The following is a 19,652-nucleotide window of genomic DNA, read 5'->3' on the forward strand; positions in this document are numbered from 1 at the left end:
GTATACTTTGTACTTAGACGCTGGAGCAAGGTTGGTGATGCAAAGGTTAGACTGAATATATTTAAAATGGTACGCTTACAGAAATATAAGGAGTTATGGTAAATGTGTTGAGAGGTAGTTTCCAAAATGAGACTGGATGTTGACCAGACCGATATTGTCTACTGATCCTTATAACCATGGCAACAGATAGAGAAGACTCCTTTCGGCCTGCACACTTCAGTGTGGTACACACAAAATATGTTCACAGAAGTTATACATACATTACACGAATACAAACAATATCCTGCTTTTTATTATTCTTTGTGTTGGGTGCAGAAATCAGCATTCCTTCTTAGAGTTAACGATTCTTTAGAATTCTGTAAATTACACGTGGCAATAACAAATAACTTAATTTGCCCCAACAGAGACACATAAAAAAATTAGGAGCCTTAAGATCAAACAAGACATTTCGTGTTCAGAGGATGCAAATAAAAGTGTTAACATTTGTATCCGTTACCAAGACCATTTTTTACTTCCCCTCATTTTGCACTTAGACCATTGAATGGTTTTTATAGTTGGATTACAGCAGAGTAATCTTATCATTTATTTATAAAGAGAATTCACATGCTGTACAGAATATAAAAAGAAAGAAAAAGCAAGACAATCTAAAAAAAAAGACAAAAACATCCCCCCCACACAAAAAAGAAAGTACAGTCCAAGCTTCTGAACTCAATTTTTTAAGTCCCACGGTCAAGAACATCATTCCAGCATTACACCAAACACGCCGACAACTGACTTAATTACACCTAATGTCTCGACTTTACGTTTTTATATCTCCATTTTCCATACAGTGATGCATATTGACTCTTCAGGATATGACAGAATTTTGGACGAGATGCACACTTTTAACAAGACTAACATTATGGTAACAAATGAACAGTCCGTTGCAATGCTACGCAATTCTTCAGGTAATGTACAGTGACACCAACTGTAACAATATTAGTGTCTAAAAGGAAGGAAAGAAAAAAAAAAAGCTTCAAAAAAATATATAGGACGTTACCAAAAGATATGCCCAAATAAAAATAGCGTAGCATGGCCCAGAATCATCGACAACTTAGATAAACTCAATTACGTGAGCTAGCATAATGTTATGTATGGATGTATGTCGTGTCACATAGTAGTGGAGAAAGGAAGCGCAGAGAAGAGAGGGACAGAGGGAGCAGGTGGAGGTGGAGAGGAGGGACGGGGGGGCGTTACAGCGTAGGGGGCTTCAGGCCATACTTCCTGGCCACCTCGGTTTGGGCGTAAGCAGCATCGCAGAGAGAGTAAAGGTGAGCCATCTCCATCTCAGACTTGGCCAGGTTTATGGCCTTGTTGAACATGTCGATGGCTTTGTCTAGGTTGCCTCTGTGGAAGACATCACAAAGATTATCCGTGAGATGATGGCATGCTTTGTCATCCTGGGGCCTATACTAAAAAGCTGGTTGAGGTGTAAACCAGGTTAGGTTAATAGGTAAATCATCTAATAGAAAATGAGGACTCCAGGCTCTTCTATTTGATGATTTACCTCTTAAATTAACCTGGTTTACTCCTGACCAGCTTCTTAGTATACCCCTCTGGCAAGTCACAGTATATAATATAAAATAAACAATCCGCCAGGCAGAAATATTTACTGCCGCTGGGTGGCATGTTTTGCAGATGCTGTTTATAATCAAAATGCACATTCAGGCAGTTACACACGTCTACCCTTCTACTTTACTACTCAATTTCGATGTTTGAAGTAAACACAGACCTTTGGACTTCAATGGTTCCCATGGTTTCGTAAGCAAAGTCGCATTTGTTGTCTATCTCTATGGCCTTGTTGATGAGCTCCAGGCCCATGTCCACATCCTGCTTCCACTGCAGCTGCAGAAGCCTGGACACACGGACGGACGGACAGACACAAACACACACACGGACACATACACATACACACACACACAAACGGACGGACACAGACACACACGTTTTAGGAAATTTCAAGAACACGTTTTTTTACAATCCAAATCTGATAGATTGGGCAATTGCAACAATTCAATGTTAACTATGCTGTAATGTGACTCACCCTTTGTGGACGTATGTGGTGGCATTGTCTGGCTCTAGATCAATACACTTGTCATACATTTCATCAGCTTTGCCGAACTGCTGTTGGTCAGTCAAGGCCTATTGGTAACACAAAAGAGAGGCTTGTCAGAAAAAAAGATCTAATTCTGTTGTAAGGCAGATTGGTTACGGCTTGTTTGAAGAACATGTGACGACACGATGGCAGAAGCAGACCTGAGCATATAAAGCGTAGCCTTCTGCACACTTGGGGAACCGCCGAATGACGTCTTCAAAGCCGTCCATGGCTGTCTGTACCTGGGCTGGGTTGTTTCCAGTGTAGGCTTGCCTGTACTGAAAATGAGAGGAGCACAACATGCAACACATGAGTAAGGCAGTCATCGGAGAATAATATATGGTGGTACATGACATTCCAAATATTATTTTAAATCAGCTGCAGTGTTTCCTTTTTTCAATAAAAGAAAGCTTGTTCATGTACAGCGTACTGTATGTAAAACTATTTAGCTTATTTTATTTATAACGTCCATTATGTCATAACTCTTTAAATCACATTTGAGTTTTTCTTTTACTTCAGACATGTAAACGTTTTCCCAGTGACCCTCTGATGAAGACGGAAGTTATACTATCGAAACATGTAAGGTAAAAGATAAAACTTTTACATGTCTGAAGTAAAAGAAAAACTCAAATGTGTTTAGCTTCTTTTTCACTTGGGTATCATGCACTTAACTTCACAAGATACTTCACAAATCAGGAATCCACAACCCACAATCTTCACAGCATCATTCTCATGGCCCTCTGTAAGTACATCATTGCTAGATTGTAACAAGAGACTCACTGAATGAATCTATGACGAGGTGTGATGATGTGATGTGATGTGATGTGGACGTGGGTGAAAGAAGCCACCCCTCCATACTAACCAGGGCTGTATATTAACTTTTTTTCATCACTAGCCAAAATGGCAAGTAGGAGATACTGACCAAACACAGTCTCATTAATGGGTCAGAGAGTGGCTAGTAAGTTGGTCTTTTCTACCAGCCAAACTGAAATACATTAGCATTTGGCTGGTTGGCTAGTGTTAATTTAGAGCCCTGATACTACCAAAAATACTGGATAAGAGAAAGATAACGCAAAACACGCCCACTCAATGCAAAAGCGTGTGCTCAAGTTGGGTCTCCTAAGGGGGCGTTGTCCCCTCCTTCTTCTCTTTTTGAGGTGTTTGCACAAGACGTGCGCTACCGCCATCTACAGCGCTAAGGGGACTTCATTTATTCTCAACCTCAGGACTCCGAAGGTCTCCTAACCGAAGGTCTCCTAAAGGGGCGTTCACCCGACAAAGTGGATACCGGAAAAGAAACAAAATGACGCTTCTTGTTAGATCCACTTTCTTTGATACTACTAACTCACCAGAGCGAAGCACTTCTGGGCCTGGGCCAGGGCTGAGTCTGGGCGGAGCTTGATGCACTCGTCAAAGTCCCCCACGGCCTCCTCCACCTGGTCCAGCAGGATCTTCAGCTGAGCAGGCGGCAGAGGAAGGAGAACCATCACACACAGTCACAGCCACAGCCACACACAACAAAACGCCAACGCAAATGTGTTTTTTGTTTTGTTTCATGTAGCTTATTCAAACAGACTAGTTTATGCCATGACTGCTCATTTATGCAAATCCAGGGCGTATTTCTCGAAAGTGTAGTTATTAGCCAGTTGCCAATGGGAAATTGCATTGCAAACAACAAAGTAGCTACTGCAGTTAGCAACTATGGTTTCAAGAAATGCACCACAGAACTGTTCACATATGCCCCCACCTTTGGAAGAAGCAGAACCTTTGGAAGAAACAGAACAGCTGCACATCCGCTTATTTTTGAATTTTAGAAGGGAGTGCATCAATGCATGCTCACAGAATGATGAATAATAACCCAACATTACTGGAAGCATTATAGCAAAGAAAATAAAAAGAGAAAAGTACACAATTTTCTTTCTGGCGTATTGTAGAGATAAAAGCAGCAATGTACTGCAAGTAGCAATACTCAGTAATGCCTTTTATGTATTATTTAAATCATTTATTTTAATAATACATTTATTATATAGACATTTATTTCAGCATTCCCTCTCAAGGGGCCATAGGGGGATGCTATTTGTGTATTTTGTGTATGATACCGATTTCGTTATCTGGCTCAAAAAACAGCATTAATTGAGCAGTTGGGAATTTTTACGTCATTTTCTACATTGAAGGCACTTCTCGTGATACTCCTCGAAATACAGAAACAAGTGATGCTCACCCCTACAGTCTTTGGAGACTTCTGAAGAGAAACATCTGAGCGTTTGTGTGTGTGTGTGTGTGTGTGTGTGTGTGTGTGTGTGTGTGTGTGTGTGTGTGTGTGTGTGTGTGTGTGTGTGTGTGTGTGTGTGTGTGCGTGCGTGCGTGCGTGCGTGCGTGCGTGCGTGCGTGCGTGCGTGCGTGCGCGCGCGCGCGCGTGTGCGTGCGTAGAAGTTTGTGTGAGTGGGAGAGGGAATGCGTGTAAGCAGACTCATTTTTATACCTAATTTTATATCTAATTTCATCTTCTGTGATCATGCTTCTAGTTTTGTAAAGCACACTGAACTGCCTGTGTAAATGAAATGTGGAACACAAAAAGTGAAGTGAAAGCGAAAGCCGAACTGAGAAACTCAAACTCCCACTGTCACTGTGACACAGCACTCCACAGCACACAAGTGCACACAACAAAATTGCATTTATGCCTCACCCGTGCAAGTGGGAAGCCCCCAATGCTGCCCAAAAGGGAGCAGTGCGGTGGGATGGTACCATGCTCAGGGTACCTCAGTCATGGAGGAGGATGGGGGAGAGCACTGGTTAATTACTTCCCCCACCAAACTCTCGGGTCGGGGGAGTTGAACCGGCAACCTTTGGGCTACAAGTCTGACGCCCTAACCACATACACCTAAACTTGCACGCCCGTGTGTATGTATGTGAGATTGGCGAGAGCGTGTAGCCTTACCTGTCCCCTGTGGTGGTAGACGTCTGCATTGCTGGGGTCTATGTCAGCTGCCAGGTTGAAGTCCTGTGTGGAGAGCTGAGGCTGCTGCTGCTGCATGTACATGCTGCCCCTCTTGATCAGCGCGTTAGCCCGCAGCTAAAGCCACCAAGAGAAACAAGGAGAAAGACAAAACAGAGATAATGTTGAGATCTACACATATTACATTGCATACAGTTGAAGCCCAAATGGAAGCAAAACAGCAGAATATTCACAAATTGAAACTAAGACAGCTTTCTGAGGGAGATTTTTGGGAATTCTTCTAAGGCAATACAGATCTAAAAAGAAAATCGTATTGTGCACGCCATCCCAAAAAAAGAAAAAAAGCCCTGTTCAAGCATTCTGCCACCTTTCATTCTACACAGTTGATTTCAGTGTTGAGGTATGTGCAATTTAGTAGGTCAATAGCTAAGGGAAATAACACGCTGATTCTGACAGACAAAATGAAACAAAAACAAAAGCAACATTCCAGTCTGAGATACCATCACACAGTGGACAATGTCTTGTGACTGAAATGCTCAGATCATTTTGCATTGGGAGCCAAATGTACGGGTACTAGGAAACTATTGAGCTGCAGTACATTCTATTACCAAAAAGACACTTGATTGTATTAATGAGTCATGTTTTAAAGAGCAGACTATTTCACACACCAACTCAATTGCTTCACAGTCAACTTTATGGGGATATTGCTGTATAATTGCAACATTACACCAGCAACATGCAAACATAAATGTTATCGATACCATTATTGCTTGTGTGGCAATATCTTGCCTTGCAACTTCACATGTATTTCATTTAAGGAGAACACCAATTTCAGCTGCCAATTTCAACATGCACTTGTATTGCTCATGCTATCCTTGACCTGTCAGTGGCCTCAGTTCATCCCAAAAGTTATGCGACATCAGAAGACACTTAAAGCTTCCTTGCACATACAACCTGGCTGTGCTGTGGTGTGTCCAGCTGAGTGGTGCTGTTAAACCAGCCCGGTTTGTGTTTCCATTACAAACCGTGTTACCCAGAGAATGGTTGGAGTTACGTTTGGTGTTGTCACGAAGCATTAATTTACATAGGCTAGTTGACTTATCATAAGGCCGACAGATAACTGTTCTATCAAAGTAGGCCATAAATAGTTTCAGCAATATCATATTTGGATACTACAATGTTGGTTTCTGCCTTCGATTTTGATATCAAAGTAATACAGTGTCAAACTGAAGAGCATTCCAAGGTAGTTGATCTGGTGGCAGGAATTGTCTTTTAAATCGTTTTGTGAATAATCCAACTGTATTCAGTTTACAAGCAGACAGGTTTGTTCTTCTAGCAAAATCAAAGATTAATCAATTTCTCAGAGTTAAACACACCGGCTAACTGACCAAAAGTCAGTCAGAACAGTGGTCTGTGGTCACACCACAGCCCCATCGCACTAAAACAGCGCCCTCTACAGTGATGCTTCCACACTACTGGGCCTGTGGCGCATCTCACCTTGACGTTGGCGCTGGGCATGTTGATGACCTTGTCGAGGTCGGGCTGTGCGGCCGTGGCGTTGCCGATGAGCAGGTAGAAGGTGGCGCGGAGCAGCAGGGCCTCGGCCGTGTAGCGGCCGCCAGACTCCACCTCTTTGGTGCACTCGCTGATGATCTTGTCGTAGTTCTCCTCCTCCATGTACTGCTTGGCCTTCAGGTAGCCGGAGCTGGGAAGAGGACAAGAAGAACCGCTCTTAAGCACAAACATCTTTGTGTTTGCGAAGTAAGGGTTTGAATGCTGTACTGTGCAAAGTGTGAAATGTATGAACTTGTACCTAAACATAGGTATATGGCTTAACATACACACAACCTTGACCTGAACAATACCCAGTGGTAAAATAACAAAACTGCTTACAATATTGACCTCACTGCACAGATTACCTTAAAACGGATGAATTTGTATTGCTTTTAGAGTGTGTCTGTTACACTGTACGTTTACTTAATTTGACAGCAGTTCGAAAATGTACCAAAGTTTAGAGTGTGAACTTCACTTCGTACCAAAGTGTGACTTATGTACCGTGCCACCCATAGTGGCAATGCAAACACAAGGTCAACACCAGCTGTGACCTGTGACAGGTCTCAAAGCTACAGTTTGCATTCGATGTATTTTCTGCCCAGGTATGAAAACGGGTCAGGGGTGAAAAAGGTGAGAAGGGTACGGGTGTGGCGGCGTGGCGTAGTGCAGCGTGCGTGTGTGGTGTGCAGTGGCGCTTTTGAGGGATGGTGTTGTATAAGAGAGTCATAATAGGGGGGTCTGGGGGCATGCTCTTCCATGACAGGAAATTTAGCGACCAAGTGAGACAGTGAGTGAACATGAGAACTGCCAACCACCTTCTTTACTCCATGATTTAGACGTCATGTCTGATGGGGTTAGACAGATCGGTAGATAGATAAAATGGGCTTTTAAATTACATACTGATATATCAGTGGTTCACAATCTTTTTTGAATACATTCCCCCTTGACCTCATCGTAAGCTTCCTAACACCCCACCGATCTCATCAAAACCCTGCTAATGCCCCCTTTAGTATTAAAAAGTAAAATAGACTAATGCCCGCCCCCAATGGCAACGCTCAGCAGTCTCCTTCTCAACGCCCCTCTCAACGCTTGCCTGGTTGTGATCTGATTTGCATCATATTTCAGACAACTTGCAAATAATACAAAGTAAAGTCTTTGTCATAGTTTGATTAAACTACTTCACTTTTATTCTACTACTCAAATTTTAGTCCATTTACCTAGTAGCCTCTCTTATATACCTACTGTCTCCCTAGGGAAAACTGAATAGGAAAGCTCTAAATTTGACATTGAAAAGTTATGTTCCACTAAATATAAATCAGTAGATTAGATATACCAACGTGGAATGATCTTGCAATTTGTCCCGTGTAAATCTCTCTCTCTCTCTCTCTCTCTCTCTCTCTCTCTCTCTCTCTCTCTCTCTCTCTCTCTTCTCTCTCTCTCTCTCTCTCTCTCTCTCTCTCTCTCTCTCTCTCTCTCTCTCTCTCTCTCTCTCTCTCTCTCTCTCTCTCTCTCTCTCTCTCTCTCTCTCTCTCTCTCTCTCTCTCTCTCTTCTCTCTCTCTCTCTCTCTCTCTCTCTCTCTCTCTCTCTCTCTCTCTCGGCAAGAACTACAAGTTGCCTACCCTGAAGACACTTGTCAAGTGCTTTTTTTTTTTTGTCACAAACTTTTTGATAGGAAATGTGCATGAATATCACTTTTGCCATATTTATCTATCATTTTCTTTCAACAATTCTTAATTCTAGTTTTTACATTTTTGATCAATGTTTTCATCTGTGATCTTATCATGTAATAAACATGCTGACATGAAAAGCGGTGTTCGTCATCCGGGCCTTCCTCATTGGAAATTCCATTCATTCCATCTCAATTCCATTCACTCACTTGCTACCATCTGCCTAATCAACATGGACAGCTTAGCCACAAATGCGAAAGCAGGAGTTTCATACAATTAGCTTGACTTGACTTCCTGGTGGACTTCCTTTGCGGACTTCCTGGTGGTCTTACAGAAGGGCATGCTAGACTGGAAATAGTGTCAAGCGTCACTACTGTACTTCAGCTCCACTGCATTACAGCTCAATCGCTGTAAGCCAGGCGCCAAGTCATCCAGTTAATTTCAAACCAGCTCTAGAGCATGTCCTGACATAAAGGTCTGGGAGGATGTCAGGGAGGGCTGATGGATGCTAAGTTGAAAGGATGAAAGGATAGATGGATGGATGGTAAGATGGATGAATGGGATGGCACTGAAAGGATCTGATTTCTTGGTGACCTAGGCAGCCTCATAAAATAAAATAACACAATTTGCCTGCTTCTAAAGCAATCCATTCTGGACTAATGACTGCACATTCTACAGAATATGGAAAAAATCAACAGATTCGAAAGTTTTTTAACTGTCAATTTCACAACCCAAAGAATGAACAAATGTCCTGGTTACAATTGTAAACGCCCACTTGGTACCACAACCCGCCCTCATATTGAGTACACGTTTCTAATTGGCCATGCTAATCAGGGCATCTTATTTGGCTGCAAAATTGCCAGTTGAAAATGCTTCAAATCTTTCTAACTGAATACTATGGGACCTGGGTGTCTATTCCTAGTGTGGCTATCCCCAGAAAAATATCACAGATCGAAACGAGCGCACAAGGCAGCACGGAAATTCCCAGGTTAGTCCATTCCAATATACCTAGGCACTGTTTTGGTCTTTAAATAGAGGCCCCAACCAGCATGCAATGCTCTAAGCTCAGCCAGTGACTTCTAAGCGATGCCCCAGCCCAGCCCCATGTCCTGACGACAGAAAGCCCTGAGTGGATGTCGCAAGAGTAGGTCGTGATGGACGGATAAGCACGGAAGAAGCCCTGACCTCTCGGAGACTTCGGCGGCCTCGCCCTCCTTATCCTTGTCCTCATCCTTCTTCTCTCCCTTCTGCAGTGGCTGGGAGATGATGTCGTCCGTAAACGAGCTGAAGTAGGACTTGATGAACTGAGGCGAGGGCATCAGGGGTTCCCGATTCTGACATGCAAAAGGAGATATAAAAATAGAAAAGGAAAACGTGTCATTTGAAATCATTTACAAAAATGGCTGACAAGGCTATATAACGCATTGTTGATAAGGTTTAGAACACAGGATCGGCAGTAGGTTGATCATTCAGGCCACTGACTCTCTTACCACCTATGTCCACATTGAGTAGCTGCTGTACAGCCATGGACTTTTGCCATTTCTCAAATGGCAGATGCAATTAAGGGTTAGATGCTCTACATACTTAGAGGGCATATACACACATGTGGTTTGCATTAGCTCTGATCTTTTGCATGGCCTTGCAGTAGCCTACTGCACAGTACATTCAATACACACCTTTGTATAGTGCCTCTATAAGTAACTTAAATGTAGATGTACACACATTTTTCATTCCACCCTATGATTCAGGTTGGGAAGCTACAAATAATTTTAAACATACTATAGGAAAAAAACAGTATGAAACGCGCCCTGAATATTGAGGGTTTTCTTCCTTCCCCGAATGAAATGTTGATAAAGATTACCTCTTCACTCTAGCCCAGTAAACTAGACAAACCCGCCTATATCACTTTTCGACCAGGGCCAGCCCGGTGCTGGTGCCTTGCTGGTGCCGGGCTCAGCACCGGTTCCACGTTTTTCGACCAATTATGACTGGTGCCGGTGCCCAAAAAAACCGGCACCGTCGGCTCCGCGAAGTTGCTGGGTCAGAGTTGAGCACCGCAAACGTCACTATGGCTGTTGTCACAGCAACCACGCCGCGTTGGGGAACGTCACTTATGTTTTTAGCTTTAGCAACATACCTCTAGCTAATACTTGTAACCAGCCGTAAAATGTCAAGTTTGGGTGAGAAAAGTAATGTGTCGTGGTCCATTGAGGAAATGAACGCGTTAATTGGCATATGGGCATCTACCGAAATTCAGGAGAAGTTAGAGGGGGGCTGTTAGAAAAGCGAAGATTTACGAGGAAATTAGGGTAGAATTGGCTGGGGTGGGCTTCCACAGAACGGTGGAACAAATTACAAATAAATTGAAAAAAATAAAAAAGGAATACCGGGACTACAATGCAGATATGGCCAGAAGTGGTGCTGGGAGGAGTAAAATAAAAAGTGGCATAAATGTAACACTTGTGGAGAATGTTATGGGTCGCAGACCAGCCAACCGCCTGGATGGAGCCCTGAACTCCAGGGTAGTAGCCGCAAACGAGCGCACTGCCACAGAGATAATTGGAGGGGATGTGCAATCAGTACGTCGAACATGGTACGTGTACATCTTTGTGTTTGTGTAAGATACTTGTTCAGTTTATATGTATTCGTATTTAAGACGTAGTTTTACGTCATTGCACCTGATTCAAAGTTATTGGTCGTGTAGCAACTAGCAACAAATGGTGTGACCACTTGTTAGGTCCTATTGCTTAACGCAGTTGTACGTCTTCTTGCTTCAGTTTCGATGGAAGTTACAACTATTGTTGGTGACATGCCCCCACCCTGTTGTACATATTTACATATTTGCCTATTTTACCAATATTAGAAGAAAGTTAGCTCCCTCTAGAGTCATTTCACTGTTAATCTTTATACTTAGCGTTATGTCTATCACAGCAATAGTTGTGTAAGCTGTGCAGAGGTGTCAAAAGTAAAAGTAAAAGTAAAAAAAAAAAAAGAAACACAGTTTCCTTCCAACACTTGTAAGTAACTTATCTGGGTAACCTGTAGACCTGTGTAGCATACTTGTCTTACAATCAGTTAACCCTGCACTGGTTGGATCAAGTTTGTGGTGGGTCCTTGTTAGGTTTTCAGTGTTTTTCAGTAACAACACAGTCCATCTGTCTCATTAGGTAGAATGGAATAAATGTACACCATGTAATGCTATGTGCTAGTGTTGTAATTACACCACAAAAAAATATTTTACTTTTGACACCTCTGAGGTTGTGTTTTGCTCTTCCATCAGACAGCAATAGTTGTGTAAGTTGTGCTTTTACTCTTTTTATCAGATGAAGCAGATGATTTGGAGGCCCCTGCTGAAGAGCCACCAGCTGAGCCAGCCGAGCCTGCGCCATCATCGTCAGTGCGCACAGAATCGAGGAAGGGTGAGGAGCCTGACTGTCTAATGTTTTTGTTAGTGAGTTATGTCACCCTGTGCATTTTGTCTTTCTAACCACGGTATTGCCTGTCTGCCATGTCTGGTATTCAGTAGGCTACACAAATGCTTTACAAAAATGTAGGCCTACCTCTGACAAAAAAAAAAAACAGTGACGAACAATTTTTTTTGTATTATTATTTTCATTTTCCCTAGGGAAGAGGAAATCTCCCCAGGAGGAGCTGTTGGAGAGTATGGAGAGGATGGAGGAACGAAGAGACCATATGTTTCTGGAACAGAGTCGCCAGTTTAATGAGGCTTTTTTACAGAGAATGGACACCTCTAGCACTGCACTCATCAATTTGTTAGGCCGCATTGTGACCGCCATAGAGAAGGAGCAATAAACAAATACACACACCCACAAACACCTCCCCCCCACCACCACGTACGCACGCACGCACACACACACACACACACACACACATACACACACACACTAGTGCGCACCTCCACCCACACCCACACTGCTATACTATTCATACATTTTTCTTTTTTCTTCTACAATATTTATACTGTTTATACTATTTACGCTATTTGTATTGTAATAATAATTTTATGTGAATTTAATAAATTATCTGTTTTCACACATTTCCGCTGAAGTAGCGCATCAATGCATTTCTTACATCCGCTCCCTCTTGCGCCCCGCGTTCAGGTAGAACCCGAAGGGGAGGTTGTGTGAGTCTTTCTGAAATATCTTCAGGACACCGGTCTCCATTCTCCTCACACATGTTGTGCAACACACAACATGTCATTACCATTTTCTTTACCATTTCCAATTTGCAGTCATTTCGTTTCATAAGGCATCTCCACCTGCCTTTCAGTCGGCCAAAACGTTGTCTCTATGACTGACCGTGCCCTACTTACTCTGTAATTAAATGTTTGTTGATCTGGGGTCAGTCGACCAGTGTCAGAAAACGGCTTCATCAGCCATCTCTGTAACTGGTACGCTGGGTCCCCAATTATGTAATGTCCCACTCCATGTCCTGCAATGTTTTGAATATCAGTATTAAACATCTGCCCATCCCCTATCCTCTTCCACAAATCAGATTGCTTAAAAAATTCTGGAGTCGTGTACCCTTCCCGGAAACCCACACAAACATCCCAAAACTGCCCTTTACCATTCACAACTCCCTGCAACACTATAGAGTAGAAATGCTTCCGGTTGTAGTAGTCACTGGCATATTCTTGTGGTGCTATTATGGTATGTGGCTCCCATCAATAGCACCCACACATTGTGGAAACACCCCATCTGTCTTTAAAGTATGCGGCCATTTCCAAAAAATGTCGTGCCTCTGGTGCAGGTAAGTGGATTGGCAGTAATACGCTCATCACGGCCTCACAAAAATCTGATAAAGAATTGTATACAGTGCTTATCCCCACTCCAAACAGGTGACTGATTGTCCTGTACTCGCTGTTGGTGGCCAGCTTCCACAGTGCCATAGCCACTCTTTTTGTACTGGGATGCATAACCTGAAATTTGTGTCCATCCTGCCGATTGTGGGTCCGACACGGCGGCATATGTACTCAAATGTCTCTGGGGAGACTCGGAAATTCATAATGAATGGCTTCGGTTTAAATGTTGGCACGATTACATCCCACCAATGGCTTGTGCGTGGATGTCTCCAAACCACAGGAGACGTCCGTTGTCTCCGAAGCCACAGCATCTATTAACAGATAAATATGTCTATATAATACATCCACCACTTACAAAATTGTTGATTGTAATATGGTTGTAGGTGTCAGGTTGGCTACTTTCAATCCAGAAATTTTTTTTTCAATTTTATGTAGTGGACCCCCCATTTTTGGTTATTCCCTTATTTTCCCATTCTCTGTCTTGGTGTCATGTGTTTTGAACTTAATTGTGCAGTTGCACGTTGTTACCAGAGGATGGCAGCACAAGACCATACAAAGAGCTGAGTAGCCAGTAACTGAGGTCATGTGACCAAAACGAAACCTAAGACACGGTTATGAACTCAAGGCACCAGTACCGGAGCTGTATTTATTGTGAGGAGTAATAACGAACCCTCGAAATCAAAGCACAAGTAAGGACATTTTTCATTAAGTTTGCAACATATACAAGGAGTTTATTTGTCAAAATGCATTGAATTACAAAGTAATTACGCTGTCTCATCTGGATGTGGGCCCAGAACAAGATTTGAGTGATGGGGACCATGAATCGCTACAGTAAAGGGCATACAGTGTACGTATAGCCAAGGCTAGTCCGATTGGAGGAGTGATTAAATGGATACTTCGTATCTATTCACAAATCCTACACACCAGCGAGAGCAGAAAAAAAGCCTCTCCTCCTGTCCTGACACGTCGAATTGAAGTCTAAACAGCTAGACTTGTTTTCTTGATTGAAAGTAGGACACCCACTAGGCCTATCGGAATTCATAGGACACGTACCCGACGTCTAACGGAAAACCTTCTTCTGCTGTGCAGCCTGTTCAGTGTGGTTAGACGCAACCACCCTTCATATTGACTTTGAATAAACATTTTAATAACGCTGACCAGCAAAACAAGACACACATTTCGTGGCGCCATGGTGGATGATCTCTGAGGTTGTTACCAGGGTAACATTATTGCACTTCACTACTCTAGAATCTATATCGGTTCGCGGACGTAAGATTCCATTCAGTGCTGAACCCTATGGAAATCCGTGCTGGTGCCGGAGCCGGAGCCAGCCTGAGGCCAGTTCAGCACCGGCTCCAGCACCAGCACCGGGCTGGCCCTGGTCGAAAAGTGATACTAGTGGCATGAAATGGTGAGGTGCCACCGTGGTGCCGAACAATAAGGGATAATCACAAAAAAGGACACAATGTATCACACTGTATCTGTGTATACTTGAGGGGATATCTGTTTGAATCTTTGTAGTAAGTCATTGGACAAGGCTTAGTAAGGCGATGACACAGCTGCACTGGCTTTTTACATGCAGTTTAAAAATTAACAGCTTGAATCAGTTTACAAGCCAACAACTGGTTCTACAAATTCTTCTTTTTAAAAAAAAGATATTTTTATGGGTTTTTTGGGCCTTTATTTCGGATAGGACAGTGAAGGTGTGACAGGAAGTGAGTGTGGAGAGAGATGGGGTAGGGTTGGGAAATGACCCCGTTCGGACTCGAACCGGGGTCCCCGTGGGCATGCAAGCCCAAGTGTAGGGGGCACCACACCACGCTACAATACAGTACTTGATCTGTGGGAAATGCTGCTTACCTTATACTTGTCCTTGGCCTTCTCCTTCCCCAGCTGCTTCAGTACCTTGTCTGCAAGCAGCATGCTCTGCTGATTCTGGAAGGCCTCCAGGATGCACACAGCAGTCACATCTGGAATACACAGTAGGGAAAATGTCTCACATTCATTTCAGAACTCTACAACATCAAAGGAAACAAGAAAGAATATCCGCACACCACTGAAGCTCCCTTACTGTCATATTTTTAAAGTGAAAAATCTGCACAATCGGCAAGGTCTTTGTCAGGTGCCAGAAAGCTTCTGCAGTGTGTGGATATTTCGCCTTATTTTTCCCCCCTCATGCGTCTATTTATATCCTGCACCCACAACATTTTTTGGGGACTTTTTGAAGAACTACACTATCAGCCACAATGTCACTGAAATTATCAAAATATCTATAATACCTTCAATAACAGTCTAAATGTATTCATTAATTTTCACATTCAGCCTTCATACTAATGTAGATTCCCTCTTGGTTGCAAGAATGTGAAGCCTGAAATGCACCCAATCAATGGCATCAATAGATAGTGTGGGTAATAGCAGACAAAAAAGAAACAAAGAATATTGGACATGATGAAGATGGTGGTGGGGGGGTCTGTTACCTTCTAGGCACTCCTTCTTGTTGTCCAGTCTCTCCAGGGCTTTGGCACGTCGGAACAGGGCCTTCACATATCTGGGATTGAGGTCCACTGCCTGGGAGCAGTCTAGAACAACTTCTGGCCACTTCATCTGCAAAATAACACTGGAGTTACACACCTCTGTGTTGCCCTGCCTTTCTTAGGCCAAAACATAGGATGTGTGAGTTTTAACCAGTTTCAGTCACCTGATAATGCAACCAGGTGTTGTGACATTGAGAGCATGTGAGGAATATTCTAATTTCAAATGGAATATTTGGCTTGCGTACAAGTTATGTAACCTCTGTATGCATTCCTAATACAGCCATGCTCTGGGAATCTTCCGGTTGCATAAAACTGTACTTGTTTGAGGCTTTGAGTAAAGGGGAAAAAGCATCTGGCAAAATATCAAAAAGATGGGGGCAAAGTTCTTACCTGCTGCTCATAGGCAGCTGCTCTGTTCTGGAAGAAAGTGGACAGGTCGCTCTTCTGCTCCCTGGGACAGAGGCTGATAGCCTCTGTGTAGCACTGGATGGCCTGCTCGTACTTGCCGGCCTTGAAATACTTGTTGCCCTTGTTCTTGGCAGCCTGTGCCCGGTCCAGGGGGCTCTGCAATTGGGAGGGAGGGAGAGAGGAAGGACACATTTGAGGACTGGCATGCGGCTATGAATCCCGGATATACCCCACAGAGGAAGTCTTCTCCAAAACCATGTACAGCCAATATGTGACTGCATTCCAATCACAGATATGCATGTCTCTCAGAACAAAGCTGAGGAAATCGCTGTTAATGATTTGTTTTTTCTTTTTCATTTTATTGTGATCTCTTTCTGTGCAGAATGGGCAAGTTGGTGTCTTTAAGAAGCTACTCAATACTTCAGAAAACATTCTGTGTTCTACTGTAAGAAATGAATACATTAAAAAGGCCACCAATTCTTCAGATATTACCAGTTTCCTATGTCTATAGGATCCTTGTTGAGCATAGAATCGTTACTCTCAAGAACCTAGAGTCAACTCAATATGGCCCTGGGCCTACTTGTGTCCTCTTTTCCTGTGGCTTGCCACATATGCTCTTGGCTGGCAGCCTATGCCTGCTTTGCCACAACTTTTCATGATGAAAATGAGCTGGCAAACAGTTGCACTTATTATTGAGCCTGACTTTAGTCTTCTTAGAAGCCATGTCAATAGTCTACTCACTGAGAGAGCCATTGAGTTTTGATTTATTTTGTTTTTTTTTCCATTGCAGCATTTGGCATCGTGTTTCTTCAGAGCATGGTGATAAGTGTTGGTGCACGGGAGTTTTGTGGACACCTATTGTTCTACAAATATAACATTGTAATGTGCAATTCTGCAGAATGCATGCAATTTCTTCGCAGTAAACTGTTCTGTTAAGCATACATCACACAATAAGAACCCCTCATATTCAAAACCCCACCACGCACCACCAATGATCATTGCTAAAATAATTAACTTAAGTGCAAAATTATTTTTGGTTCAATACTTTAGGACAATGTTTCCCAACCTTTTTTGTCTCGCGTACCCCCTAAGCCGTTTTTTTCATTCCAAGAGTACCCCCTAACTCGTGCTCTATATCCCAATGTGACTTTGCTCTATACATTTTTTCGTTTTTCCACGTACCCCCTCCAGTGTGCTCGCGTACCCCTAGTGGTACACGTACCCCTGGTTGGGAAACACTGCTTTAGGACATGAACTGCAATTGCAAAAGCAGTCAGACAACTGCCAAAAAATGTAATGTTTAACAAAGTAACAAGTCTCAGTTCTCGTTGAGCAGCTGTTTTGCTTGTGGGGTGCTTTATTTAATGTAAAAGCCGCAGGGGCAACATTATGATCATAATAATTTATTCACTAACAACAAATTGGCCTGCCATTGTCTGCAGTAAGCCGGAGAGCTTAAGGAGGATTCCACCTGCGGAAGACTGGCACGACCTGGCGGGTGTCAGTCAGCATCTCAAGTTTGATAGCTAATCAGCCAACAACACAAGACAGAGGATTAGTGTCACTGAAAAGCTGTCCACGGCCAGAGGCCTTGGACTCAGTCAACTGTGCCAGAGGTAATAATCTTCACTTCTATGTGCTGAAAACACAAGCCACAGTGTTCACAAGTATTTGCCAATGTCAAGGTCATTGCTTTGGGAAGTATATTGAACCATTTGGCCCAATTCAGTAAAATCACCAGCCCCTTCAGCCCCATGGGCATAGGCTGACACCACACCACAGTTAACATTTCAGATAGTGAGCTGGTCAAAGTCTAGGGGAATCAGAGCATGTAAGGGGAAGTGGGAGGTAACCTACTTGCATGACACGTTACCAGTTGTTTCATTGGTGTGCAAAAAGTCATTTGAAAGGGAAGATGAAATGTACAATGTTAGACACTTTTCTAATGACTCTTCCCATTCCATACGCATGTCTAATGAAACAATAATTTGAATTACATGGGATTGGTAGAGAATTCAACGTGTGTCCATCACCCCAGTTCAACACACCTTGACCTTTGGATTCCAAAATATGTAGGCCCTAAGTTTAATTGGGCCTCATTTTTGATAATGTTAAGATACCGTGCATACAGGTGTAGAGCAGTACCTGGGTGCACGAGCATGGTAGGAAAAATTGCACATGTCAATCAACCGTTGATTTGCTGTGGATATTTCTGCATTGAAGTTAGGGGCAACTGGTCCACTTGCTAGCCAACGAAAACAGATCCACGCCAGAGGTAACATTAGCTAGTCTGAAAATTAGCCGGGGTTGTGTAATTCCACATGTAGCTATCTTTGGAGGCTAACCATCGCATTTCCTAGAAATACCAGGCCAACTGCGCCGCTCGCTTCTGCATTATTTACAGTTAATAAAATTCATCTATGCGTGGATATGTTTAATTGAGCTAGCCAGTCCCGAATGGGCAGCCACTTCAGGCGACAGAGAAAACCACATTCGGACCTGCCACCAAAAACTGCTAGCGACCATCTAGTTAGCTTCCAGTCCTGTAGCTAATGTTGACTGCCAAGATACCCCGCCCCCATATGTCATGGAATGAATGAAAGTAAAACCACGGAACAACTAATTTTCCTGCTGTGACTAAAGCTCAGGTTAATGCTCGGTTGTTTCCAGAGTGGAACAGTAATTGTTGAGAAAGCATGCCAAATCTGTTTAGGCCTAGTGCTACATACAGGACTAATTAGAACACTTGGCAGTCTGGCTAGCTAGCCTATGTAAGTTGTTAGCTAGGTGACAAGCAGGTATGTCAGTGTAGTGTCCTTGACTTTTTCAATATCCCACGGAACATATGCCACCCAACGAGAGCTACATTACAAAAATAAGAAGTATTGTCTTCGATGTGCAATATCATGTTAGAAAAGAACTGGCAAATGGTCTAACCATGTTCTCGTGCTCTGCATTGGGCGCGCTGCGTTGGCCCTGCACCGGGCTAGCGCTGCCTTCTGGGGCTTTCCTTTCCCCGTCCCCATCCTTCTCCTTCGTCGTGCGACTGCGGTTCCAGAGGTAGACAGCACCGACTCCTAGGACTATTGGTGTACCCACTAAAAGTGCCACCTGCCAGCGGGGGAGACCAGTCCCGGTATCCGCCTCGACGGGCTTTGAAGCAGCCATCATCCACCACGCAACGGGCAGAGCACGCACGCACCACCACCTCTCTACCGACTAGGAAATCGGTGAGGTCAAAGCCAATGCTGAGGAGGTATGATGGGATACTGGCGGGTCGGAGTGGAACTGCAACCGGTTCGACAACTCCAGAAGTGTTTCCTAAATACATTGGCCATTCAACCATACCGAATCATATTTGGCCTCGAAAAAGCATAGCTCAAATGTAATATTGACAATTAACCATTTTGGTCCTTAAAACAATCTGTTGTAAGATGGCCAACATTTCAGGTCTACAACAACATGATCAAAAGAAAACAGTAAACAACTTATAAATTGCTATCTGTATTGTTGAAAACATGTCAGTTCAGCCACACTGTAAAATATGAAGTGTTCTAAACCAAGTGTTCTAAATGT

The 19,652-nt window shown here is 43.3% G+C and overlaps 1 protein-coding gene across 1 annotated transcript; it reads right to left on the reverse strand.

The window, feature by feature from the left end:
• Window positions 1–270: 270 nt before the first annotated feature.
• On the reverse strand, window positions 271–19,358 carry tomm70a (translocase of outer mitochondrial membrane 70 homolog A (S. cerevisiae)). The gene is made up of 12 exons (XM_063201546.1): window positions 19,014–19,358; window positions 16,059–16,232; window positions 15,612–15,738; window positions 14,995–15,104; window positions 9,498–9,646; window positions 6,588–6,795; window positions 5,073–5,207; window positions 3,484–3,591; window positions 2,296–2,412; window positions 2,084–2,181; window positions 1,772–1,894; window positions 271–1,386 (listed from the first exon to the last, which is right to left on the reverse strand). Exons 1-12 carry the CDS (start codon window positions 19,245–19,247, stop codon window positions 1,233–1,235), a joined length of 1,737 nt encoding a protein of 578 aa, XP_063057616.1. The 5' UTR covers window positions 19,248–19,358; the 3' UTR covers window positions 271–1,232.
• Window positions 19,359–19,652: the final 294 nt, after the last annotated feature.

Source organism: Engraulis encrasicolus, chromosome 6 (assembly GCF_034702125.1).
Source record: "Engraulis encrasicolus isolate BLACKSEA-1 chromosome 6, IST_EnEncr_1.0, whole genome shotgun sequence".
In the NCBI taxonomy this organism is placed as follows: Eukaryota; Metazoa; Chordata; class Actinopteri; order Clupeiformes; family Engraulidae; genus Engraulis; species Engraulis encrasicolus.